This window comes from Rhamphochromis longiceps, linkage group LG5, assembly GCF_057381845.1.
Source record: "Rhamphochromis longiceps isolate RC_006_pf linkage group LG5, R_longiceps_female_GT1.1, whole genome shotgun sequence".
NCBI classification, from domain to species: domain Eukaryota; kingdom Metazoa; phylum Chordata; class Actinopteri; order Cichliformes; family Cichlidae; genus Rhamphochromis; species Rhamphochromis longiceps.
This window is the reverse complement of record NC_140561.1, coordinates 17,188,664-17,202,259: the sequence shown is the minus strand read 5'-3', so window position 1 is coordinate 17,202,259 and position 13,596 is coordinate 17,188,664. Positions and strand designations below refer to the sequence as shown.

The 13,596-nt window shown below is 41.2% G+C and overlaps 1 protein-coding gene across 1 annotated transcript; it reads left to right on the top strand.

The window, feature by feature from the left end:
- Nucleotides 1-10,438: 10,438 nt before the first annotated feature.
- On the top strand, nucleotides 10,439-12,752 carry lhfpl5a (LHFPL tetraspan subfamily member 5a). The gene is made up of 2 exons (XM_085407805.1): nucleotides 10,439-10,850; nucleotides 12,502-12,752. Exons 1-2 carry the CDS (start codon nucleotides 10,448-10,450, stop codon nucleotides 12,750-12,752), a joined length of 654 nt encoding a protein of 217 aa, XP_085263931.1. The 5' UTR covers nucleotides 10,439-10,447.
- The last annotated feature ends 844 nt before the right edge of the window (nucleotides 12,753-13,596 follow it).

The following is a 13,596-nucleotide window of genomic DNA, read 5'->3' as shown; positions in this document are numbered from 1 at the left end:
GCTCACCACTGTCTGACCCCAATGCTATACAAGCCTGCCTTAAACAATAAGCATGGTTGCTTTTGTGACTGATGCATGCATATGGGCCCACATCAAACAGCAGTGGCCAGATCTCCCCCAGAGGCTGACTGCCTGAGAGGCATGCTTTGGCATACCTTAAACAGAGGGTTCTTTCTTTCAAATGCCAAAATACTTGGTGTTAAACTATCTATATCTCAAACTAACCACAATACGATAAGATAATATCTAATTGTAATTCATAAAATGAAGCATTTGGACGGTAACTAAACAACAACAATAACTACGGTCGCTTTTCTGCATTGCACTTGGTAAAAATAAATACGAGGAGTCCTTGAAAGCAGCCTAATCGTATTGATTGGCGTGCAGCTGGACCAACTAGTAAAAATCTCACACTGTTTCTTAAAAATCCCAGACCAATCATCGAGGAGAACAGACCGATTAGCCCCACCCAGTGACACACCTCTCCTGCTGTAAAGATTACACATCTACAGCCATAACTGCGAGCGGTGACATCTGAAGTCCGTTAAAATGCCATAAACAGAGGGAGACTTTTCACATGAGCAGAGGAGGGGCCACCGGTCTGAACACCTTTGAGGTCAAACTTCAAATTCGAAAGTTATCGTATTATTGCTAAGACTCGGAGTTCATTGGCCCTGGCTTGGATGGGAAGTCAGACTCCGCTCTCTTTGTGCTGAATCACATTTCTTCAAAAGGGGAAACTGAAATCCTTTCCCTTTAGTTGAGTCAAACAAACAAGAAGATCTGTTGCCAGTCTTCCTCAATTTCTTTCTCCCTTTCTTCACGTATACACAGAGCCTTCTTTCTTTCTATATGTTATTTATCTTGATCTATTTATGGAGGTACAGTTTTCTCTGACATCCTCTACATTCAAGTTTCTGCTTCACTGTTTTAAATAATCTATGCAAAGTGAATGCATCACAGTGCCACTACACTGTCATAGTTGTTGGCAGCGTTTATACTGGCACATCAAATCTACACTACAGCCTTTCCAAATACTCATCCCCCTCATTACCCATGCCTCATGTACCAAAGATGTGAACAGAACAAAACTGATGAGTTTGCCAGTGACACACTCACGTCTGCACTACAGCAAGTTGCTTTTCCCTTTTCCAACACGCTTGCGAGCTCACTGTGTCACACCGCCAGACAGATGCTGCTTTATCTATACATTTTGATTAAATTAGAATTCCTAGTGTGAGGTTCTGGGACTATCTCAATACTGATCAGCATAAACATTTCTCCCTCTCTCTGCACCAGCACTGATGACAATCACTTTTATGTTATGAAACAGAGCCTGCACACAGTTGCATGCACTGTAAACCTATTCAGTGCAAAGAGGAGCTTATGACTATGTGCGAGTGTGTGTGTGTGTGTTGGTGCCTGGGGGCCAGGTGGTGGTGGTTGGGGCTGCTGGATTCCATGCAAGATTATGAGGATAGCTAAAATCCTCCTAGATCTGCTGGTTACCAGCCACTAGCCGCCACAACTGGAACAACATAACACAGCAGTAAGGGTGGTGCATACAAACACACACTGGTGAACCAGAGACCACGCCATAATTAGCTTGCACTGTTTTCCTAAGCGTTTGTTTAAGTCCTTTCACTCCTTTTCCGACCTGTTTACAGTTTTCAAATCCGCTCTGGGTGATTCTTTCCCCTGCACTGCCTCCTCTTCAGCGCTTCCAGGGTAAAAAAGAACATTTCATAACCATCCTCTGTGGGTTATAAGACCCTGAAGATATTTTGACACACTGCAGCATAATCCCTATATTTAGGGAGGTATACAATCAAAATAATTACATAAGCGGCATTAAAATACAATTGTTCAAGTCGCCTTTGGGTTTTGTCAGTCACGGTGAAGTCAGCACCAGCTCAGATTTAACACTTTGCTTTTTCGTGACCCACACACATTCATGCGCATCATCCTCATTACGGGAGCTTATGGTAATGTCCTGGGCTGAAAAGATAAAGATGAGTCATGACTTTCTTTTTGCAGCAATCTTTTTGTGGCTATTTTCAAATGTTGAATGAGCAATATAAACTGGAAATCAGCCGTGATATAGTGGAACATGATATAAAAGACTTTTCCAGAGTTACCATATACCTGTACAGTGCTGTGAAAAAGCGGAAAAACTAATTCTGCCTTGAGAAATTCAGTGTGCCAGACCTGCTGAATCAAGAAATCACTTAAATAGAAGCTGTCTGACAAAGTGAAGTAGGCTAAAAGATCTCAAAAATCAACACATTGCGCCAAAATCTCAAGTCATTGGCATCTGTCAGTCTGGGAAGGGTTACAAAGCAATTTCTAAGTCAGTGAACCACAGTAAGAGTGCATCGACGACTCATCCAGGAGTTCACAAAAAACCCAGAACAACATTTAAAGTACCTCACACTTCACTCGTCTCAGTTAAGGTCATGTTCATGATTCATGATAAGAAAGTAAGCAACTGGGCAAAAATGGCATTGTGAGAGAGCTCCAAGGAGAAAACCACTGCTGACCAAAAACAACACAAAGGCTCGTCTCACATTTGCCAAAAAACATTTTGATGATCTCCAAGACTTTGGGGAAAATATTGTGAAGAATGATGACACAAAAGTTAAACCTTTCGGAAGGTTTGAGTCCCATTGCATCTGGTGTAAAACTAACACGGCACATTTGCAGTTCTTGCTGGGAACGGTGGCACAACCAGTTTTTGGTTTTAGGGCCCAATTACTTTATGACACAGGGCCAGGTAGGTTTGGTTCACTTTTTTTCCTTAATAAATGAAATCATAATTTAAAAACTGATTTTTGTATCTACTCAGGTTATTTTTGTTTAATATTAAAACTTATTTGATGATCTGAAACACATAAGTGTGACAAATATGCAAAAAAAAAAAAACCCTTAGAAATCAAGAAGAGCTTGAAGCTAAATACTTTTTATATTCACTATACTGTGTGAAACGCAGTAATTAATATTATATAAAAGACAAAGTTAAAACCAAAATGCATTTAACGCCAGTGAAGTCCACACTTCTTGAACATCACATCTCCTCTGGTGAAAAAGACTGAAAAAGCACAAAGCTGAAACGGAGATGGAAGATGAAACTGCACCCTGATGTACTCTCCATCTTTATTCTTACACTTTGATGTGTCTATAATCCCTCACATTCTATATTTGGCTTTGAAGCTCCATAAGCTAATCCCCCCCTTTTTTTTAAACCGTAACAAAACTGCTTGAATTGGCCAGGATTACGCAAACGCACATTTGACGACTCACTGGCTGGCACAGAAAGAGATGCGCTGTGAAAATAAGAAGTCGGGCCGTTGTATTATATACATAGTAGTTGAAATTTTGCTTTCTTACATGCGCTTCACTTCAACTTGAAGCACCTAGATTTCCATGGATGTTTAACGGTGCCTGTGTTTTATGCAGATGTGCAACAGAGGAGCTGCATATGTGCTTTAGATTTATGTGTGTCAGCTGCAGTGGCACACAGCAGAGCGGGCCCTTTGCCAGTTCTTGGCAGTGCAAAACTCCCACAGTGATTTGTCTCACCATCCGAATGAGCGTGACCGATAGAGGTAATGTAAGAATGTGTTTACTCTCAGCAGAGCAATGTTAAAAACACTTGATTTTACTGCAAGGCCTGATTTTGATCATGTGTTTATTACATAAGTAAGAACTTTTATGGCTTAAAAAAACTAATAAAAAATGAAAGCGCGCTGAAGTGCCAAAAATTGCAGTTCCTCGAATGCTACCCGAGGGTGACTCTTAAACTGAGTCAGTTCCTTTAGAGTTCCAAGTGTTCAGTTTTACAGGATGTATAAACATGTTTGGAGCAAAAACAAATGCCTTTGCTCACCACTGATTAGTCCATAACAGGGGCACAGGAGTGAAGTTTTATTGCTCACTTATTTAAATTTTATCAAAGCTTAGAGTCTGCATCATTAGGGTGTGGCCACTAATCATTTACTAGGCAGTAAGCATATCAGCTAATTCAGTTCACTGCGTATGAGGCGTACGTAATGTTGTAAAAGCCCATCCAAAATGTCTGTGCTCCAGTTTTGGTAAGGGAGATTCTGTATTTATTTGTTGTGCAGTCGTTAGCACCTTTGCCTCACATCAAGATGGTCTTGGATACCAGTCCACTCACTGGCTGGGTGGGATTAGTTTCTTTCTCTCCGAGTACCCAAGCTTTGTCCCACTGGCCAAAGACATGCATATTAGGTTAAGTGTTAAGTGTTTAGGTGTCTTCTGTCTCTGTCGCACCCCAACCAGTTGTGGCAGATACCCACACCCCTCTACTCCTCCCTGAGCCTGGTGGAGGAGGTTTTGGAGTTTTCTGGAGCAGGTTTCCTGCTAAAATTGAGTTATTCCTTCCTACTGTTGCCGAGGGCTTTTCTCTTAGGGGGTTACAATATAAAGGACCTCGAGGTGTCTTTTGTTGTGACTTGGTGCTATACAAATAAATTTGAATTGAAATGAATTAAAAGCATTCCTTTTTAACAGGAGTTTACAAACTGCAGATAAAATCACAGTGTCTTCTTTATTTACATCTCTATTCATAGATAGTGATGTTTGTTTAATGTGCAGTAACTGCGTGGCAGTCATGGGTCAGTCATGACAACAAAATCCATATGTGAACACCATGCTCCCTCACAGCGAGTGCAGAGGGTGGGAAACAAAGGGAGAGAAAGCACAGATATGTCACAAAGGTCCAAGGCCAGGAGTTGAGTAATAGCTGTAAGCGCTTGCATGGTTTCCATTAAGATAACTTTTTTTGCCAATGCAAAGGTACTCCTATGGAGTTAAAGTGACTTTGACAAAATTCAGACAAGGAGATGAAGTTCTTTTCAAGGATGTGTTTGCTTGAAACCAGAAGAGCATGGCTGATCATGTGTATGTGTTCACGTGCTCATGCACAGAAAGCGATCAGCAATGATTCATGAACCCAATCAACCACAAAGAAGACCTACATTTCAGCTTCAGTCCTCGGGGCACTGACTGACCCACACTTTGCCCGTTTCTACCCCTGCTCTGATGCTTCCTGCTGGGCTGTGAGAGGAGGCTGAAAGGTGGCTCATGGGCCAAGTGCCTGCTGCAGCCTGGGGGCGTTACAGAGAAGTAGTGACACTCACTGACCGAGTTGCTATTGCGTCACACGATCTCAAACCCTGGATGTGTGTGTGTGTGTGTGTGTGTGTGTGTGTGTGTGTGTGTGTGTGTGTGTGTGTGTGTGTGTGTGTGTGTGTGTGTGTGTGTGTGTGTGTGTGTGTGAGAGAGAGAGAAAGCGAGAGAACGATGAGGAGGTCAGCAAGGGGTGGTTGTTGTTCAGTCCTCTGCCCCAAGCACATTGCATGCATTTTTCTTTTACACACACATTCAGAAAAGACAGAGTCCATCTGTTTCTGCTGACAGGAGACAGACAGACCGAGGAACAACCTTCCCTGCCTGTATAAGTGTGGATGTTTATATTACATTAGTAAGTGTAAAAGGGAAGAAATAAAAAAGCGCTCACTATAAATCAGTATAATTGGCTAATCATTTCATTCGTTCAACTTCTGCTGTCATCTTACCCCATCATCTACCATCTTTCTCTCTAAGGGCATCCTGCAACTTGTTTCTATGGAAACTGCCTCTAAAGCAGGCAGGAAGAAAAGGACAGGAAGAGATGCTGAAATGGCAGAAAAGCCTCTTTGTGCCGGCAGAGGCTCTCAGATCCAGTTGGCCTAAAAGAAGCTAGACAGGGTTAAATACATACACACTCACACTCATAAGCTCCTCTTTAAGCAAAAAATGGGAAGACATGGTGAGATGGGGCATCACCAGATCCAAGAATTCCCCTTGAAGCCATGCAGCCTGAAATCTGTAGATAACCTGATAACAGACTACAGTTAACTGTTCCAGTCTCTGCAGTAAATAAGACTGTGCTATATTTATTTTTTGCTCTATCAAAGGCTGGGTCTTGTTCATGATTTGTCTTTTCTCCATTCACAGAGACACAAAGTCATGCGCGCACACACACACACACACACACACACACACACACACACACACACACACACACACACACACACACACACACACAGAAAGGCTATTTAACAAAAACGCACAAAGAAAGCATGAAATCCCAAGACCCCTCTCATGTGCAAACATCACGCCATAAACACACACACTGTCACGCATACACAAAATCTAACTCTATTCTATCTTGGAAAATTGGATTGCCGGTCCAAATAATTTGATTATAAACACCTTCTGCCTTACACTGGGGCTGCATCACTTAATAAAGCTTAAGTGCAACAACACGCCAGCGCCCACACTCATAGACACACAAGCCCACACCATCACAGATCTATATTGTCAGCAGCTGCACCTTCCAGATCAACAGGCGGGGGGGAAATGGAGCTAATCTAAACAGATAGCAGAAGGTTCTTAGAGAAAATTGTGAATTTTAGATCTAAAAGGAAGCAATAAATCAGCTTTTTTTAAGTCAGCTAGAAGTTTTGTGTATTCAGATATTGACTGAGGAGAAACTGAAAGGTTAACACAAGATCCAATATACCAGCAGTGGAAGAAAGGCTTCTTTAAGTCCATGCATTTATGTATTTTCACATTTTCACATATGAGCAGTTTGTGTGGGCCAAAAATTAAAACTGTGACCATGCTTTAACATTTGTTTAAGGAATGCACTGCAGAGATGAATGCATATGAATGTAACTGCCATTTAAAAAAAAAAAAAAAAACAGAAAAAGGTGAAAACAAATTAAGAACAGTTTACTTGATCTTACAGGAGCAACTGGGTTCAAAGGTCACCAACTGTTAGAGGCCAATATGGTTTATTTTGCTCCTATAAACAATATATAATTAGCAGACATTATTTACCATCATAAACCTACCCAATGAAATGCTACATTAAGTAATAATAATAATAATAACAATAACAATAACAACAACAATAACAACAACAATAACAATAATAATAACAATAATAATAATGATTACATATAAACATATGATCTCTAAAGTGATCATTCTGCAAAGAGAGCAGGTGGTAATGCTCAAATACGTTTTTATAAAACTTTTTATGGCACAAGATCTGAATCCAAATCGGATCTTGTGCCATATCACAAAAATGTCAACACTTTATATTAACTGGACACTATTAAGCATTACTAAGGTATCAATGATTATGTAGTTCATCATTTAGAAAACATTACTCCTACATTACTAAAGAAAGTTTTACATCAGGTCCTGTTTTTTGGGAGCTGTTAATGACATCATTTAAAAGTGACATAAACTATTAACAGTGTATTTAGATGCACATTAATACAGACACAGCTTATAAAATGAGCTAGTTGTTTGTGAGTGTGATAATAGAAACGTTTCCATAGCTGTTTATTTCATATGGTAATTCATGGTTAATTCATACAGTTACGAGTTGTTAGTTAACTCTTTTGTGTGTACATCATCTAAAGTTAGGACGATCTATGTCTTACAAAGCATTTATAGAATGAAATAATGCTTGGAGAGAGGCTGGAGAGCCTATCCTGTGGAAGCTTCACAGTACACTTTCCGAAGGGCGTGACAAGGATTTGTGGCAGGAAAAGCCAAAAGTGTTCTGAAAGAACTTGCTAAAGTTATATATGATGTTATATACAAGCTATTTCATCATTAATAAACCACTAACATTAGTGTATATGAATGGCATGCTAAGGAAAAGTCATGCTTTAGAAATAATGAAGTATTTATTAATACTTCCCTAATGCTTTTCAATGTGTAGTTATCAGAAAAAGCTACCTCACTCCCTTTTTTAACTTTATGTTAGAATATGTTCTGAAAAAATCTTGCAGCTTGGAATTTGTCTGAGAAATCATTTGAGACAAAAACAGGAAGATTGACTTAAGTGCCAAGGTGAGGCCGCTAGATGAGACTGCAGCTCTGTAGCTCCATCTAGTGTTTGATTGTAGTACATCCAGAAATAGCTTGCAGACGTCACAGCGTCTCGTTCAATCGCTCCATCAATAGCACGTGCAAAGAAAGCTGGAGTCACCATGTCCCTCCTTAAACTCCGGATGTTTGTCTGAGGGATGTTAGGAGAACTTCGGCACAGAATAGCAGGATTACATTATAAAATCTCAGAGTTGTTAGGGTAAGCATACGATGTTGCTGTCTAAGGAGGTTGGACTTCTTTAAGTTTCCTTGAAGACATTTCACCTCTCATCCGAGAACCTTCTTCACTTCTAAGAGCAACTGATGGGGAGTCCCAGATTTTAAGCTCTATGGGAGTGTCCCCAAGAGGGTCGTGGACCGACTATGGATCCTCTACCTAATCACACAAGCCAAGTTGCGAAAAGGTGTGGGTCACAATCAGCCAAGGTCGGTTCGGGTGAACCCAAAGTGAAACCTAGCCCCACCCTATCATGTGATTTACTGAGGTCAAATGGCCCAGGGTGTGAGTGGGCGTTAAAGTGGGAAGGGCTCACAAAACTGGATTATAGATGGCAGACAGTTGGTGTTGTAAACCACCGCCTCTGTTCAAAGATGGTCGTTCACAGTGGACATAAATGGCTTCTTTTACTTCTCTTTCAAACCATCTGTCCTCTCTGTCCAAAATGTGAACACTGGCGTCCTTGAAAGAGTGTCCTTTGTCTTTTACATGCAGACGGGCAGCCGAGTCTTGTCCCATCGAGGTGGTGGGACAATATTCAATAGCTATTTTGAATCTATTGAAAAGTGATGCTAGGTGTGGTTATAACAATGTGGAAGGGTTTTTGTGGATTTGTGCCCACGCTGCAGGGGCGGTCATATGAAGGCCACTAAAAATACTGGGGTGGAACACCAAAAACAGAGCAGTGCAGGGGCACAGCGGAGGGGAGGGGCTGACGACGGGAAATTGTAAGAGACACACAAAGTGGGCAAATTTTGGGGGTGGCCAGTGCTCCCCCTCAGTGCTCCCCCTTGGTGCCGCCCCTGCTATGCTGTCTAGTGTGAAGGTGACGATCACAGTGCACAGGACTGTGCAAAAGCCCCTCATTTCTATGTTTTCTGGTCCTTTTTTATTTTCAGTTCAGTGCTTGTACCTGACCATTTTAAAAGAATTTGTTTGTTTGTTTGTTGTTGTTGTTTGTTTCTTGTTAATCAAAAAATGTCAAATACAATGCAGTCTAATACAGTATTTTTGCATCAACATGGCTATTCATAAATAGTTATTAGCTGTTCTGGCATATCAGGACAACTATGCAGTGTGTCGTTAAAAAACAGCAAATAAAGAGAAATCTGGACAAGTTGAGGGCAAAAGAAGAAGTAGTAGGCTTAAACAAATATTTACAGCAGGTGAACATTATTAAGAAATTTTACAAATCCAGCATAGACCTGACATAAGACCTGAGAAATGCATCTGACCCATCTATGTTTTCCTGAAGTTTCATCAGAAGGGGTCTCAGTAAAGGGGTGGCTGTGATAAAAGTCATTCTTAATGAAGGGAAACAGGAAGAATAGGCTGAGGTTTGCCACATTACACGAAATGAGGAGTGGCTCACTATTTTTGCACAGTATTCTAAGCCTACAGTGCTTAAATGCATCTTTATTTTAATTTCTCATGCTCCTTTATGCTAAAACATTGCTACAAATAAACACTAATATTGAACTGTTTAACATTTTTAGTACATTTGTTTAAGAGCAAATGAATATATTAACAAATACACAATTCAAATTGGATGTTTTTCTGTATTCAGTAGCCTACTTTGCTTTTTTCGTGTTATATGAGTACAGCAGGTTTACAGCAGTTAGATAGATAGATAGATAGATAGATAGATAGATAGATAGATAGATAGATAGATAGATAGATAGATAGATAGATAGATAGATAGATAGATAGATAGATAGATAGATAGATAGATAGATATTAGAAAAAAAGAAAGCTGATTAAGTAACACATGCTGTTACATGTGAAACAGCCTTGCTTGCCATCCTGTGTTGTTCTATCCAGTGGATCTTTTAACCATTAATCATTTATTACCTGACTACCTCAGCCTTCCTAGAGGAACCTCCCCTGCCAGGTGAAATCCAGAACAAACATCCCCTCATTGAATGCGGTGGAGTCAGTGCTGCCGTGGTATGCAGTGGTTTCTGGGACTGTTCACCTCTGCAGGGCCCACTAAGACACTGGGAGCGTGTCTCTCATACAGGTGTGTTTTCAGTACCGGGAGCTGTCCGTGGTTTTGAATTGCAAAGAGAACCACTGGAGCTATTCCCATCTCACTGGAGCAAGCGCTTACTAAAGAATGAGGACTTTGTCAGCGGATGTTTTTGAGCAGGACACTGAAGGTGCTCACTTGTTCGTTTTTTAACTCCTTCACTTAAATTCTCATTTTTTTCTTTCTTTCTTTCCTTCTTTTGAGAAGCTCTTCCACCTCTCGCCATGCTTCCTGCTCAGGAGGCAGCCAAAATCTACCACACCAACTATGTGCGTAACGCCCGAGCCATGGGGGTGCTCTGGATCGTTTTCACCATCACCTTCGCCGTCATCACCGTGGTGGTGTTCATCCAGCCCTACTGGATCGGCGACAGCGTCAACACACCGCAGGCCGGATACTTCGGCCTCTTCCACTACTGCATCGGGAACGCGCTCACCTCGGAGCTCACCTGCAAAGGGAGCGCGCTGGACTTTGGCTCCATCCCGTCCGGCGCCTTCAAGACGGCCATGTTCTTCGTGGGGATCTCCATGCTGCTGGTGGTGGGCAGCATCGTCTGCCTCAGCCTCTTCTTCTTCTGCAACGCGGGGAGCGTCTACAAGATCTGTGCCTGGATGCAGCTGGCTTCCAGTGAGCTTCAGGCTGTGACTAAAAAAGTTTCAAGAGTTTTTAAGTGTGTTTAAATTACAGGGTAGATGTCACAGTAAGAGTTTACATTATTGGAAAGTAACACCATCATCATGGTGTTACCAGCATCACCATGTAGGCTCCAATTAAGAGAAACATCATTTTAAAACTGAAAATAGCCTATGTATACAGTACATTTAGTCTACTCCACTATATTAGTATTTTGCAGATAAAGACTGGCACTAATCGAGCAATATTAAGAGGCTTAACAGTTTTATATGATGTATTGATCATACAGATGTAGAATGCAGTTAGTTAGAATAGATGAATTGGAGAAGACTTCCACTACCCGTAGAGCTTGCATGTAGATATTATTTTCATAATTTTGCTATTGTACGGTTATATCTTGTTTATGTATTTTAAAAATGTATTTATTCATGCAAGTCTTCATGTAAGTATTTAAAAAAGCCAAGGAAAGTAATGAATCCAGCTAATAAACAGTCAAAGTGGAAACTAAATGAATACCCATTAAACTAAGATTTAGGAACAGATCTATAAGAAGGTTGTGAAGGATAATGGTGGCTCACAGCTGTAAACTCAGAGTCTGAAACATGTACGAAAGCCCAAAGCTGAAACGAAAAGCTATGAATTTAAGCATTTGGTGACATTTCTGTAGTTCCCTGCAGACTCGCAGACACAGTCAGAGCTGAAACATGATTCTGTTTGAAACATGAAGCAGTTTGTGAGCAGATGTACCTGCGAGTGAAAGGAGAGGCCTGTAATGAACCAAGTAATGAGATTAACCCGAAGGTGTGCTGTTACACTTTCTCCTCTCCCCCTTTCGCACGTGTTCTTGTAAATCCATCTTCATGAGAAGCAATGTCATTTTGGCTCTGACACCAAGTTCATTTTTAAGGATATTTGGATGCAGGCTTTGAGAGGGCTGTTTGAAAATTGCTGTTTTGAGGGCCTTCTTTGGAGTGAGTGGATGCAGAACTTATCGGGTCTGTTACGAGGATGGGATCATTAATTCGCTGAACCAGAGGCCCCTGAGGTGTGAGCTTAATAAAGTCAGTTTAAGGAAAGAATTTTGCTGTATTAGTTTAACTGAAAGGGTCTTTCTAATGTATTCAAATATTTAGTGAATTTTAAAGAGGACTTGATAAAGTGAGTCTCAGAAATGCATGAAGATGAGGTTTTGTGAGGATCAGAAAGTGAGAGCGAGATGCGAGGCAAGTGTGTGCTGTGCTGCACCTCCTTGTGCTGAGGTGGGACGGCAAGAGGTCTTAGCTGTCTGTCAGTGGAGTCAATAATAGATGAACAAGTTCATCTTTATTGAGTTGAGATGCTCTGGAGTTGCTAGGCAACTAAACTCTGTAGGTGTGTGTGTGTATCTACCTGAATGAACACAGTGTATATTTAATTTCTCTGGTGGTTTCGCTGTCATTTGTTGCCCGAGCCTGTCAAAAGCAGCAAGATGGTCTGTCACAGTGAGCACATCTATTCATTTTTACAGGTTTCCCACCACAAATCAATGCATGTTTTTGGACTTTGAATAAAAAAATTTCAAAACACTAGTAAGATAAAAGTAAAACCATCACACAGACAGAGCTGAAGTCCAGCACTCGTCAGCCTGTGCCTTCTCTCCTCTCAGGTACGTGCATGGTGATCGGCTGTATGATCTATCCTGACGGCTGGGACTCTGATGAGGTGAAGCGCATGTGCGGCCAGCGGACTGACAAGTACACACTGGGCAACTGCACAGTGCGCTGGGCCTACATCCTGGCCATCATCAGCATCATGGACTCCCTCATCCTCTCCTTTTTGGCCTTCAGCCTGGGCAATAGACAGGACAAGCTGCTGCCCGAAGACTTCCAGGTGGAGGAAAAAGGTGAGGGGAAGTGAGGGGTGGGGAAGGATAGTGAGGGAATGCTTTTCCTTAAATCTTAGCTGTGTGTATGGTGAGAACAATACTATATGAGGATGTATTTGTATCCTTCTTCAGTTATTATTGGCTTATATTTACACCAGCCATGTCTCTTCTTGACTACAGATAACGCATAGAGCCCAGTGGACACTGGCATGAATGGATGAGATTTTATGAAGAGTGCCACTGACTTCAGAGGATATCCCGAGGCTTCGAGTCACTTTGAAGAAATAAGAGTCCATCTCTGCCTCAAAATGAGCTCATCAGAGTCACTGTCCATCCTCATCTCCAAGGCTACAGCTTCAGATTGCCGTCAGTAAAAGCCACTTATTACATCAGATTTAGCTCTCACTTTTATTTGCTGCTTTACATTTTTTAAGCATTTTGATTTTTTAAAATAAATGTTAATTGCTGAAATGTTATTATCATTTTGAGTTTTGAGCCTGACAGTATTAGCCACTGTTGCCTTCTCTCTATGTGAGAAATCTAATGGCGCTAACAATAAAATGATACCCAAGCTGATAACGTTTGGTTTTGTGCTTCTGTAATTTATTTTTAGCATTCATGCTCTCTTAAGAGACATATTTCCATATGCATATACAGTAGATATTTGACTTAAGGGATGATTTCACATCTGTAAATACTGTTAAGTTTAGGAAGATGTTGCCTAAGTGTCTTCATTTGACTCCACCCATTACGTGTGATACTCTCACATGGGTTCCAATCCCTGCACATACCCTGCACTACGCTGCTGCCAGCTCAAAGACCATTTTGTGCTACTTCTGTTGGACATTTGTGTTTTCACATGCATCTGTGTTCAGT